The following is a 12974-nucleotide window of genomic DNA, read 5'->3' as shown; positions in this document are numbered from 1 at the left end:
TTTTTTTTTCAAATATATTGAATTTAACCATAAATATATTAATTTTATAAAAAAGTATAATATTTTTACAAAAAATATAATTCTGATAATACAAAGTTTTTTTTTTTTTTTTTATCGGATAAAGTTATGTTAGATATTAATACAAAGTTTTTAATTGAAAATACCGTTGCAGAATGGAGTAATTTGATAGAAACTAAAGTAGACTAAGTAGTCACTATTTTTGGAAAGATCGTGTTTGTACACGTTACTACTCCTAAAAAATTTACCAGCTTGGATTTGATGACGTCATTATTAAATACACGAATTTGTGTTATTAACGATAGTTTAACATAAAATATAGGGTTAAGAATTTATATCTTGAACTTTCAGTGTCTTTAATAAATGGTTTCGAACTTTCATTTTCTTTTAAAAAATCTCGAATATATTTTCAGCATTTTTCATATCGAATTTTTGTTTTCTCCTAAAAAAATCTTGAATTTACTGTAATTTTCATAAAATGTCTCATACTTTTGTTTTTCTCCCCTAAAAATCCTCGAACTTTCGTCGTATTCCATTAAATGTCTTGCTATATAAAATTCGGTGATTAAAAGATGACTCATTTCGCCAGAGAAGACTCAAATTATCAACTTAGTGGTATAAAATTCACAATTTATCTGCAATCAATTTGAAAAGTGTCATCTTTCGTCGCTAAATTTCGTGTAGCAAGTTACTTAATAGAAAATGAAAGTTTTGAATACTTATAAAAATTTGCTAAAGTTAGAGACGTTCTAAAAAATGCTAAAATTTTCAGTATTGTTTAGGAAAAAACGAAAATTCAGGACATTATAAAAAATACTAAAAATTCGACACTTAAAGCCATATTAACCCTAAAATATATAACTAAATAATTGGATAAATCAAACACCCCATAGCGCACCCAACCATTTCTCACCCTCCAAAATTTAAGGACCAAATCATTGAATAAACAAAACTTTAGGGAGGTTATAAACAAAAAGACCCGGTGAAACAAACAATTTATTAAGGGGTAATTTCCCATAGATACATTACCTTTCTCAATTTTTTGGAATTGCACATCATCTTTAAAATCCATCTCATAATACATAATCTTTCTCTTGTTCTTTACAATTTAAGCACAATTACTATTGTTGTATCTTTGCACGTTCTAATTGTTGTGTGTGCGTGCGAGATTCATGTGCATTGGATAGGTACAATTTCAAGTTTTTAGAAAAAAACTTATTTGTATGTTTTATAAATGGAGAAGGGATCCCACAAATTAAAAAAAATGTGATAGTTAGTAGAGTTATTTTTAAAATAGTGGATCCATTAATAATAATGTGTGTAAATATATGAGAATTGTAAGGATGATAATTATTTCCAAAAATTAACTAGAAAATATTTCGTTTACGAACGTAAATAAAAAAAATAAGAAAATATTTTGTGAACGTATGAAATACTATTATTTATGAGCTACTATCATCTGATTCATATTATAGAGCGAGAATAACACCAATAATTTTATTTCCCTCTCAAATTTTATTTTCACACACACAAATCATTCAAAAATCATGATTTCATTTCTTTTATATTGATTATGAATATCAAATATATAAATCCTCAAACTTGCCATTTATTTTCTACCTTCATTTCATTGCTCCCCTCCATGTTTGATTTTATCATATCGAGCACTTTCTTAGTGAATAAATACCACAAATAAGTGTGCATGTGTTAGCATAGTGATAGACCGTTAATGCTTAATGCCTAAAGTTATGGGTTCAAGTAACGCACATTATTGTGTGTGTTGTCCAAGCGGTAAAGGGTTAATGTCTAAGGCCAAAGGTCTACTGTGTGTGTGTTGGCCAAGGGTAAAGGGTTAATACCTAGGGCCAAAGATATTAGGTTTGAGTCCCCTATGATGTGGCCTTTAAATTTCTTTATCTAATACTGTTAATTTATCAAAAAAAAAAAGTAACACACAATATTTGTCTGTTTGTGTTAGTCTAACGATGAAGTGGTTAATGCTTAAAATCAAAGGTCTTAAATTTGAGTTTATTGTAGTACTATCTTTAAATTTTTTTTGTTTAATTTTTAAATTATCCAAAAAATAAATAAAAGAAACACGCAATATTTATTGATACGAAAAAAAGTCCTCTATCTTTGCTGGAAGAAATCACTAAATTAACAAAATTCAAATGTAATTTCATTGGTTCGTTGTGGATGTACAAATGGTAAATTTTCTTTGTCATGCGGGCATTATTTTCAAAAGAATATTTTAAATAAAACAAACATAAATTCATCATAATTATAAATTTAATTTAGTACACCCGTACCAACATCGAAACTGCAAAATAACATATTAAGATATAATTTAGATATAAATAAATGCGAACATGAATCTTAATAAAAAAAAATTAAAATTATCCACAACATAATCTCAATGAAAAACATGAATCTAAAAACATTTAAAATTTTCGCTTCAAAAAAAGAAAAAACATTTTCAATCTTCAATTTTTGAAATACAAGTGAATTGATTTAAAATAATAATGTGATTTCCTAGACTCCTCCAAAACGTCAGCTTCAGCCTTTGCATAGATATGATCATCATCACTTCATCAGCAACATCTCTCTCGCTCGTCAGCCATCATCAGCATCTTCTCTCCACCCTTGATATTCTCGAGAAGCGCATAATTGACGGTGAGGAATTATAAAATCTTGTGTTTCTGTTTTGCACTACCCCGACACGACACTCTGGTGGCGCTCGCCTTCAATAGCTACTGGCAGAAGACCAAGACCAACGGCGGCACTGCCATCATCATCACCTCCGATCCCAGTAAGCAACTCAACTCATTATATTGTTTACTATTTATTTATTTCACCGGAATAAATATTAATTAATTTAATTGTGTTGTTGCAGGTTATGGGTGCAGCACCTAGTCAAGTGGAGATGCGTTTCAGCATCTGGTGATTACAAATTTTGCAGTATTTAGTGCTCGTTTGGTTCAAGTAGAGGAATGGAAAGGGAATGGAATCAAATAAAGGAGTGGAATGGTAACAATAACCATTACTTTTATTGAGTGTTTGGTTTAACAATGGAAATGAATCATTAGTAAGGGATTCTCTTTCTTTTGTTTCCCCTCTATTTTGAGGGGTAACAAATTGGGTGATTGGGTTACCCTCAAGTAAGGGTAATGGTTAAGTCATTACCCAAACCAAACAACAAGTAATGGATTCAATTAATTGAATCCCTTTCCAACCTCTAAAAACACCCAACCAAACGTGGGCTCAATTATTAGTAATCAAAGAGCTTAGGATTCCTTTTTGCACTACTTAAGTTGAATTATCAGTGATTCTAGAGTTCAGGATCCCTTTGATCTTCTTCTGTATAAATCTTGTGTTAAATGCTTCGTACTCGTCTTGTGTTTTTCGTGGGGCATTTATTAAGTTTTGGGAATGTTGTGCTTGTCTTCTGGATTTTGTTTACAGCTTTATATAGAACCTATAAGTATAATGCCAACAAGCATCTTATTTGAGAACTTTGGTGTCAGGTACGACGGAGCTTCTGCGTAACTGGGAATTCGGTAAAGAAAGTTTGTAGATACAGAGCTTTGCATATTTTCTAATATAATAATATAATAATACTCTTATATACTTGATTTTCTCTTCTAAAGTTTATGGCATGGGTTTTTTCAAACATTATCAATCTTCTGTTGCCAATAGAATACTAATCGGAGGAATTGTCAGACACCGTATTACTCACTGCCTGTAAGGTCACTTCTTATCAAAGCTTATCATCTTTCCTCGAATATCATGTCGTTTCTTTAATAACTACTGCATTTTGTTAAATGAGCTTTTGATTCCTTTTGATAGAGGGCTAGAACTATTGGAAAGAGGTTTATCTGCTCTGTAGCAACAGAACCACTACCAAAGCAAGTTGAAGAAACTAATATGGAGGCACCAAAAGAGATATTTCTGAAGGATTACAAACAACCTGATTATTTCTTTGAAAAGGTAATGACATACATGCCTTGGTATCTGGATAAAAGATTCTTAATTTTATAGAATATGATTTCTGCGAGCTTTCCTCTAATCAATGACACATTATGTTGTAGGTGGATTTGAAATTTCAGTTGGGCGAGGAAACAACGCTTGTTTCTTCCAAAATTGTTGTCTCTCCCAGGGTTGAAGGTACTTTCTGTCTCTTTTTGTTAGAATTATATTTCTACCGGTGACTGTTTGTTGGGTCGGTGAGAATTGATGCCAAAATGGTTAAAGGAAATTTCTAATATGGAGTTTGTTAGTGTTCTATTTCTATGAAGGTGAAATTATTCATCTTATCTGATCAGTACCTTGGAATTTTCTACAAACAATTTTGAAGAATCAGGGTTCAGATAGATTAAGATCTTACTTGCAAATTATATGACTCAATAGCTCAAATTTTTAGCCTCCTTGGTGTTTCAGGCTGTCCTTTCCTGATCACTTCCAAAATTTATTTAAATTCCACCAGATCCATCAAGGATGGAACTTTTCATGGATTAGGATTAGGATTAGGATTAGGATTTCATAATGCTCCATTAGAACTGAAGCGTGAGTGTTACTGCTATAACAAAAAGAGGTTGCGCTTAATTGTTACTCCCTCCGTCCCTCAAATGCATACCCATATTTCCTTTTTGGTCCATCCCCGAAATGCATACTCATTTCCTTTTTTGGCAAGTATACCCCCCACGACCCATTAATTAATACCCTCAATATTCTCCCTTATTTACCATATTTTCCTTTGTAGGTCTCACTCTAATTCCACTCAGAACACACTCAACCATCACATTTTTACTACATTAAAAGTGGGACCCATATTCCACTCACAACACACTCAACCAATTTCTTAAAACCCGTGTCATTCTCAAATGAGTATGCATTTTAGGGACGGAGGGAGTATTATTTACTGAATGAAGCCTGATTGGATTATGTTTATCTGATATCAATATTGAACATATATGAGGCACTGTTATAAGGTAAAAACTGAAAATGTGAAGGTCTAAAATCCAGTCATTTGCTCACCTTTTGCAACCACTTTCCATTTAGATGGTACGTCTTCCAATTTTCTAATGTCTTTTTCAAAGTACTTGTCTTATCTGAATACCTCCAAAATGTGTATCAGTTCAGGTGCTAGAATCTGCCCTTAGCGAGTACCTTGGTAATCCTTCAGAAATAAGCTACATCTTTATCTGATCCTACAGGTTGTTCATCACCTCTAGTCTTGGATGGGGTAGATCTGAAACTGGTTTCTTTGAAGGTGAATGGAGAGGAGCTGAAGGTATGCGGTGGATGCATTTATTTAATAACCTTTGTGCAAAGTAGCATTTATTTCCCTATATCGTACCTATACTGTCGCCCTACTTCCATTTAAGCTTTCAGTGCTTAACTATTTCCAACAACCTTACATATTACTCCTATTATTGACTAACTTATTTCCTTTTCCTCGTCTCGCTATCTCTTAATGAATGAATTCCATTTGTTTCAGGGAGATGATTTTCATGTTGATTCACGCCATCTGACACTTTCCTCTCCTCCAAGTGGTAACTTTACTCTCGAGATTGTCACTGAAATCTGCCCACAGAAGAACACGTCTCTAGAGGTTTGTACCTGGATTTTATATTAACCATTTTATTCCACTGAACTATATATTAATATGTGTCACAGGCATATATAGTTTCTTTGATTTCTAATTCCACTCCGATGAGTTATGCTTGATGCAGGGGCTCTACAAGTCATCAGGAAACTTCTGCACCCAGTGTGAGGCGGAAGGTTTCCGCAAAATTACATTCTATCAGGTGTTGGATTTAACACTTATGCAGCTTTGGTGTTTGGTTGACTTTTCCTGGGCATCCGTCTAACATGTAGATAAAACTTTAGGATCGTCCTGATATCATGGCGAAGTACACTTGTCGAATTGAGGGTGACAAGTCATTGTACCCTGTCTTATTGTCTAACGGGAACCTGATAGAGCAAGGAGAACTGGAGGTAAATAAAATTTATTCCCGTGATTGAAAATGCTTTTTCACGGAAAAACAATTTTATCTGAAGCTCAAGATGTATTAATGCAGGGAGGCAAGCATTATTCTGTATGGGAGGATCCTTTTGTGAAACCATGCTATCTCTTTGCATTAGTAGCAGGACAGTTGGAGAGCAGAGATGATACTTTCATAACTCGTTCTGGCCGAAAAGTCTTACTCAGAATCTGGACCCCTGCGGAAGATCTACCGAAGACAGCTCATGCCATGTATTCATTGAAATCAGCTATGAAATGGGATGAAGATGTAAAGATCTCATCTTAGTGCAGTGTTCTTGTTGTTTCTGATTGGCTGGAATAATGAACTTCTGAATTTAATACTTTTCTTTTTCTTCTATATCAGGTTTTTGGGCTCGAATATGACCTGGACCTCTTTAATATTGTAGCCGTTGATTTTAATATGTCAGTTCATCTTTTTGTTGCTGGATCTTTCATGCTTTGGATAGATATTTTTTCATATTACTGAAGTTGTTTCATTGTGCTGATTGACAGGGGTGCCATGGAAAATAAAAGTTTGAATGTATGTATAAACCCATGACATTATTTGATTATTTAAGATTATTTATATTTCTTCTAAATTATTATTTGGACAGATCTTCAATTCCGAACTTGTCTTGGCATCTCCCGAAACTGCCACAGATGGAGATTATGCTGCGATATTGGGTGTGATTGGGCATGAGGTTTGCATCTTTGCATGAGTAGTTGATTTAACGTTTTTTGGATTCAGTTCTCTGTCCCCCTATTTAAAGATTTATTGTATTGATCATGTGCCTGTATTTGCAGTATTTTCACAACTGGACTGGAAACCGGTAAGCTTATGTTTCCTGTTTCTGTATTTAAATTATTAATTTTCTTATCCTCTGTGTAGTTTTTGATTGTGGCCTTATGGCCTGCTTGCTTGCAAACAATAAACTTAAGTTTCTTCCTCATATTTTTTCGCCATTCATTTTCTAGCTATGTAAATTTAGTAAAACATCTGTTGTTGAAGGCAAGTTCTCTCTTCTGTTCGAAACAAGTTAATGAGTGTAGTCAAAATGAAAGCTTAGGATTTAGGCAATTGTTTGTCTCCGACAATATTAGAGATTGGAGTTAGCTTTTTATGATTTTTTGTTTTTTTTTTTATATATAAAAAAATATTATATTTTCTCTCCGTTTGTAACTTTCTATCAATATTTTGATTTTGATAAATTATTTGTTTGTTATAAAAAACTTTCTCATACAAGTTATCACTTTTTTGGGAAATGTTTTCATGCAAGTCTTATATTGGTTCATCTATGTTTTAATTAGGCTACTATTTATTAGATAAGCCATGCTATAACTATTCCAGTTGCTGCCCTTTTAGCGGATTGTACCTTTATTCTGTTCTATTGTATAGTATGATACTTGTGTCGGGAATTTTCTGCTATAGTGTTTATGTTGTGCTGAATTGATATGCAAGTCAAAACTCAAATTCATATTCACGTAAATTTCAGAGTGACATGCCGGGATTGGTTCCAGCTTAGTTTAAAGGAAGGCCTCACTGTGTTCCGGGATCAGGTGTGGTACATTTCATGTTAGGGAAGGCAATTACCATTCTGTTGGCATCTTATCCTTAAATATTTGTATGCCGCTGTCTCTATTGCAGGAGTTTTCATCTGATATGGGAAGCCGTCCAGTAAAACGGATAGCTGATGTTTCAAAGCTTCGGTCGTATCAGTTCCCGCAGGTCTGGAGAACAATCTTATTAAATTGTCATTCATTTATTATTAATACGGTTACATGCATCTGGATAATTTTCAGTTGGACTTTAGATGTTGGACTATTCTTATCCTCGTATTCACAAACCATTATCTTAATTTTCCAGGATGCTGGGCCCTTGGCTCATCCCGTGCGTCCTCACTCTTATATTAAGGTTAAATTCTTTCTCTTTGTCCCCATCTCTTACTGAAAATTTCCCATTGAATAATTTGTTTCAATGAAGTAGGCTGCAAGCCCCATTTATTTGCAAATTATGCTAATATACCATTTTCCTTTTTTATTTGGACAGATGGATAACTTCTATACAGGTGACAGCTTTGTTTCCATCATTGGATAATTTTTATTTTTTCCTTGGAACATTGTTTCAATTTATACTTATCCATTTTTTTTTGACGTCTGATTTCTGATATTTTTGGCCGTTACTATACTGATGCTATGGATCTGATTGGTGGCCTTATTCCATAACTTGCAGTCACGGTATACCTGAAGCACTTTTTATCACCTCTCCCTCGTTTCCCTCTAAATTTTCCCTGCAATCATATTCATATAAACTACTGACTTTTTTTGTTTACCTGATTTCTTGACTGACAGGTATATGAGAAGGTTGGTTTTTTCCCTCATTGACGGATGTGTTCTGGGCTACGTAGTGGTCTAATACTCTAATTGGATGCGCCTTTTATGAGCATTCTGCTTTTGTAGTACTAAATTGTTGCTATCTTATTCATAACTAATCTTGTCTTTTCATATTAGGGAGCGGAAGTGGTGAGGATGTACAAAACCTTGTTGGGAGCTTCAGGATTTAGAAAGGTCGGGAAAATGCCGTTGCTTGGCTTATTCACAATAAGTTAATTTTCTTCCAGTTACCATGTGTGTTTCTTTACGTTTTTAGGGTATGGATCTATATTTCAAGAGGCATGATGGACAAGCCGTGACCTGTGAAGATTTCTTTGCTGCTATGAGAGATGCAAATGGTGCTGATTTTTCCAATTTCTTGCTATGGTATGTCATAAGGGAGCTGCTCTAATTTTCAATAAACACTTCTTTCTGGTGGTAACGTTCTTCAAAATGAATATTTCAGGTACTCCCAAGCTGGGACTCTTCATCTAAACGTTGTTTCTAACTATAACGCTGAGGCCAAAACTTATTCTCTCAAGTTTAGGTATGATCTCATATCGTGATTTTCTTTGGAAAATCTATTCTCACTACTGGACGAGTGACCTAACGTGATTACCCTGCAGTCAAGAGGTCCCTCCGACCCCGGGTCAACCTGTCAAAGAGTCCATGTTTATTCCTGTGGCCTTGGGCCTGCTTGGATCTGATGGCAAGGACATGCCTCTTTCCTCAGTTTACCATGATGGGAAGTTGGAGAGTATTTCAAACAACGGTCAGCCTGCTCACACTACTGTCCTCAGAGTTACAAAGGTTAGTAGAAACTATCCTTTGATCACATGGAACTCTTAATGAATATGTATGTGTTAAGTTCTTGTGAAAATTACTATGAATAATTCTTATGATGTTTGGGACTGTCCAACAGCATTAGAGCTAGAGAGAATTACTAGTTGTCTTCTCATTGCAACATTCCCTATTACTATTCTGATTTTTATGTATGAAAAAAGTGGAGAGAAACCGAAGTAAACAAACTGCTCTATGTACCGTGACGTCTATTCCCCACAGATTTTCCTGTGTCTAGTCATGTGATGTCATTTCTTGTTTAATTCTATATGAAACATCTTTGTCCTTCCATGATTTCTATGGAATATTTAGGTGTCTGTATATATATATATATACATGTATATTTCTTGTGCATGTTTTTTAAATGCTTATGCGTATAGCGTATGTTGTAAATTGCTATGATGGGTTCTTAGTTCTCACTCAAATTTTGGTTCTCGTTTGAACTATTTCCTATATATCTTGCCTACATATAGATCTTTTTGAAATTAAGTGCTCATACTTGTATTGGATTTTTCGTTCTATGGTTGTAAATTGTATATTAGATTATTATAAAATTGGTCATTGCAACTTTGATTATTTTAGACTACATCTTCACTACCACACAAAAATAGGGACCTTATGTCAAACATAAAATGAGAACATGAATTTAAACTATGCTTTATTCTAGTATCTATCCTTAACAAATGTGCATCAAACTTCCATTTTATCTAGTGATTGATCACCGAGGCTCTACCTAGTTATTGGTTTTAGAGTCATGTGCAAGCCCACCGGGTATTTCTTATCTCGTGTTCGGTATCAGATTCGACTGATGAAGTTTCCGATTATTCTTCTTCGATTTTTTCTACTGATCTAGTAGTTTTCCTCTCTGAGCAGAAAGAAGAAGAATTTGTGTTCAATGATGTCCCAGAACGCCCTGTACCTTCTATTCTAAGAGGTTACAGTGCTCCCGTCCGCATGGATTCCAATCTCACTGATGCTGATCTCTATTTTCTTCTTGCTAATGATTCCGATGAGTTCAATCGGTATGTCATCACGAAAATTAAAATACATATTACCTTTTGGGGGCGTTTACTTTGAGTGATAGGATAGTTTGATAAAACATATGATTGAGTATTTGAAAGGTAAGATGGTCAAACAAGTTCAAAATTAATCAATTGATCAAAGTAAATGGTAGATTAGCTTTGTTTATTTTTATCTATCCATCCTATCACTCAAAGTAAACGCCCCCTTTAAGTATTGGTCGAATCCATAACATCACTCTTGCTGCCTTTAGTTGGGAGACGGGACAGGTACTGGCAAGGAAATTGATGCTCAACTTGGTATCCGATTATCAACAAAACAAACCGCTGGTTCTTAATCAGCAGTTCCTAAATGGAGTCAAAAGCATACTCTGTGACTCGAGCTTGGATAAGGTACGTATGAAACTCGCAGTTGAAGAGAGAAGAAAAGGTAAATTCACTATTTTCTTGCTTTGATCCGCTGTTTTTTTTCAGGAATTTATCGCAATGGCAATAACTCTGCCCAGTGAAGGGGAAATCATGGACATGATGGAAGTTGCCGACCCCGATGCCGTCCATGCCGTTCGATCTTTCATCAGAAAGCAGCTTGCTTCTGAGTTGAAAGACGAGTTACATAACACGGTATGCAGTTCTTTTGACCCCTTCTAATCATAATATACGAGCATGGATCATTTTTTTCCTTTTTCTTTTTTTTTTTTGCTTTCTTGGTGTTGATGTGGAATAACGACGTACGCCTGTACATGTTTTACAGGTGAAAATCAACAGGAGCTCTGAGAAATATGTGTTTGACCATCACAATCTGTCAAGGCGTGCTCTTAAAAATACTGCCCTTGGTGAGCCTGTTCTCGGCATTGGCTTATCACCTGCTACAATTAAGGTCTTTTCTTTCCGTGTCCTCGTTTGGTTACTAATATGTCTACTACTTTTCTGCAGCATACCTTGGCTCACTTGAAGATGCTGAAATGACAGAGCTTGCTTTGCATGAATATAAAACTGCTACAAATTTGACTGAACAATTCGCAGCACTGGTAGCCCTTGATCAGAAACCTGGTGAAGTGCGGGACGAGGTTTTGGCTGATTTCTATAACAAGTGGCAACACGAGTACTTGGTATGTTTGCATCCGATACAATCTTGTTTTGCTACGACACTGTAATATGTGAAGAGATAAACGCATGTAAAAAAACTTAAATATACCTGTGCCCTAGTTAGAAGTCACCGATATCTACAAATGTTTTTTTTAGGATATCTACAAATGTTAAATAGTATAACATGATATAGGCAAGTACCGTTTTAGCTCTGCTTTTGCCATAAGTTACACTAATTGATTGTCACTTACTTTTTTTCTCTCATAAAACATATACATACGCATCCGAGTTCAAATTTTTTCTTTTTACAGGTTATAAATAAGTGGTTTGCCCTTCAAGCCATGTCGAATATACCCGGGAACGTTACAAATGTTCGTAAACTGCTGGACCACCCTGCTTTTGACATCCGTAATCCGAATAAGGTCAGTAAAACCCAAGCGTATTCCTTTTGCTTACGATGATTTATTTCAATAATTTTGTAAAATCGTAAATAGGTGTTCTCGCTCATCGGAAGATTCCGTAGATCACCGGTCAACTTCCACGCCAAAGATGGGTCCGGCTACAAATTTTTGGCCGAAATGGTGGTACAGCTCGACAAGATAAATCCTCAGGTCTGGTTGAAACGAACTTTCCCTCCCAAAACATGATCTTGCATTTAGCTTTTATGTCATGTTGCTCTCTTCCAACAATTATCATGAAATTTGTATCTCGTGGAATAGGTGGCTTCAGGGTTGGTAACAGCCTTCTCTAGATGGAAACGCTATGATGAAACCAGGCAAAATCTTGCTAAGGTTTGTATGTCTTAAACACGATTTTGAGAGATATTCGAATTTCTGGTTCTACTTTCGTGTTATGCTAAATATTGCTGCTTGTCGATTATGGTAGGCTCAACTGGAAATGATACTAGCTGCGAACGGGCTGTCCGAGAACGTGTTTGAGATTGCATCCAAGAGTTTAGCTGCTTGAGGTAATGGAATCACTATGATTTGTGGCATTTAGAAACTTGTGGTTTTTATTATCTGTTTTCTGCAATATTAGCTGCATAATTCACGGTGACAATGAAGTATAGTATTTTTATGATAAAAACGTGTTTTGTTATGTTGATTCTTGTATCGTTGGTCTGTGCAGATTTGCAGTAGTTAATATTTCATTCAATAAATACTTATTTGAAAACTTGTGATTTATTAAAAACTAGTATTTGCACTCGTGCAATGCACGAAAAATATTTTTATATTTTATTATAGTATATAAAATTGATTATCATTTGATTATTATATATAAATTCTAAATATAATTAAAAATACTATAATTTAAGATAAATATATTTTAGTTTAATATAAAATTAATAGAGAATAATTCATATTAATAAAAAATGATATTTTGAAAAAAGAAAATAATATAAGTTAAAAGATAATTGAAAAAAAAATCGATTTATTAAAAAAAAGAGGAAAGAGGAGAGAGAATTTTCTTAAGTCTTAATCTTTAAATAAAGATAATTTTTATATTTTAAATTCAATATTTACGTAACATATATCAAATTAAAGCTCTTGTCACGATCTTTAATTTGATATGCATATCAAATACTTTATAATTAGTCGAATTTCACAATTTTAAAA

At 34.2% G+C, this 12974-nt stretch overlaps 2 protein-coding genes across 2 annotated transcripts in view; both read left to right on the top strand.

The window, feature by feature from the left end:
• The window catches only part of LOC130994894 (uncharacterized), a 1167164-nt gene that overhangs the window by 987113 nt on the left and 167077 nt on the right, over positions 1-12974 (top strand). The window lies entirely within an intron of this gene.
• Positions 2576-12531, top strand: LOC130994976 (puromycin-sensitive aminopeptidase-like). Its single transcript, XM_057920194.1, has 34 exons — positions 2576-2827; positions 2912-3045; positions 3543-3584; positions 3715-3759; positions 3865-4005; positions 4107-4182; positions 5232-5308; positions 5516-5629; positions 5751-5825; positions 5908-6015; positions 6099-6311; positions 6408-6466; positions 6557-6584; positions 6658-6744; positions 6848-6873; positions 7537-7600; positions 7689-7769; positions 7908-7955; positions 8091-8109; positions 8274-8278; positions 8393-8404; positions 8552-8608; positions 8691-8800; positions 8880-8960; positions 9040-9223; positions 10127-10275; positions 10527-10665; positions 10747-10893; positions 11024-11105; positions 11206-11381; positions 11670-11780; positions 11853-11969; positions 12078-12149; positions 12244-12531. The coding sequence occupies exons 2-34, from the start codon at positions 3043-3045 to the stop codon at positions 12322-12324; spliced, it is 2829 nt and encodes a 942-aa protein (XP_057776177.1). The 5' UTR covers positions 2576-2827; positions 2912-3042; the 3' UTR covers positions 12325-12531.

The sequence above is a fragment of the Salvia miltiorrhiza genome, chromosome 7 (genome assembly GCF_028751815.1).
Source record: "Salvia miltiorrhiza cultivar Shanhuang (shh) chromosome 7, IMPLAD_Smil_shh, whole genome shotgun sequence".
NCBI lineage: Eukaryota > Viridiplantae > Streptophyta > Magnoliopsida > Lamiales > Lamiaceae > Salvia > Salvia miltiorrhiza.
Note: the sequence above shows the minus strand (reverse complement) of the source record. Positions and strands in the feature narration are given on the sequence as shown.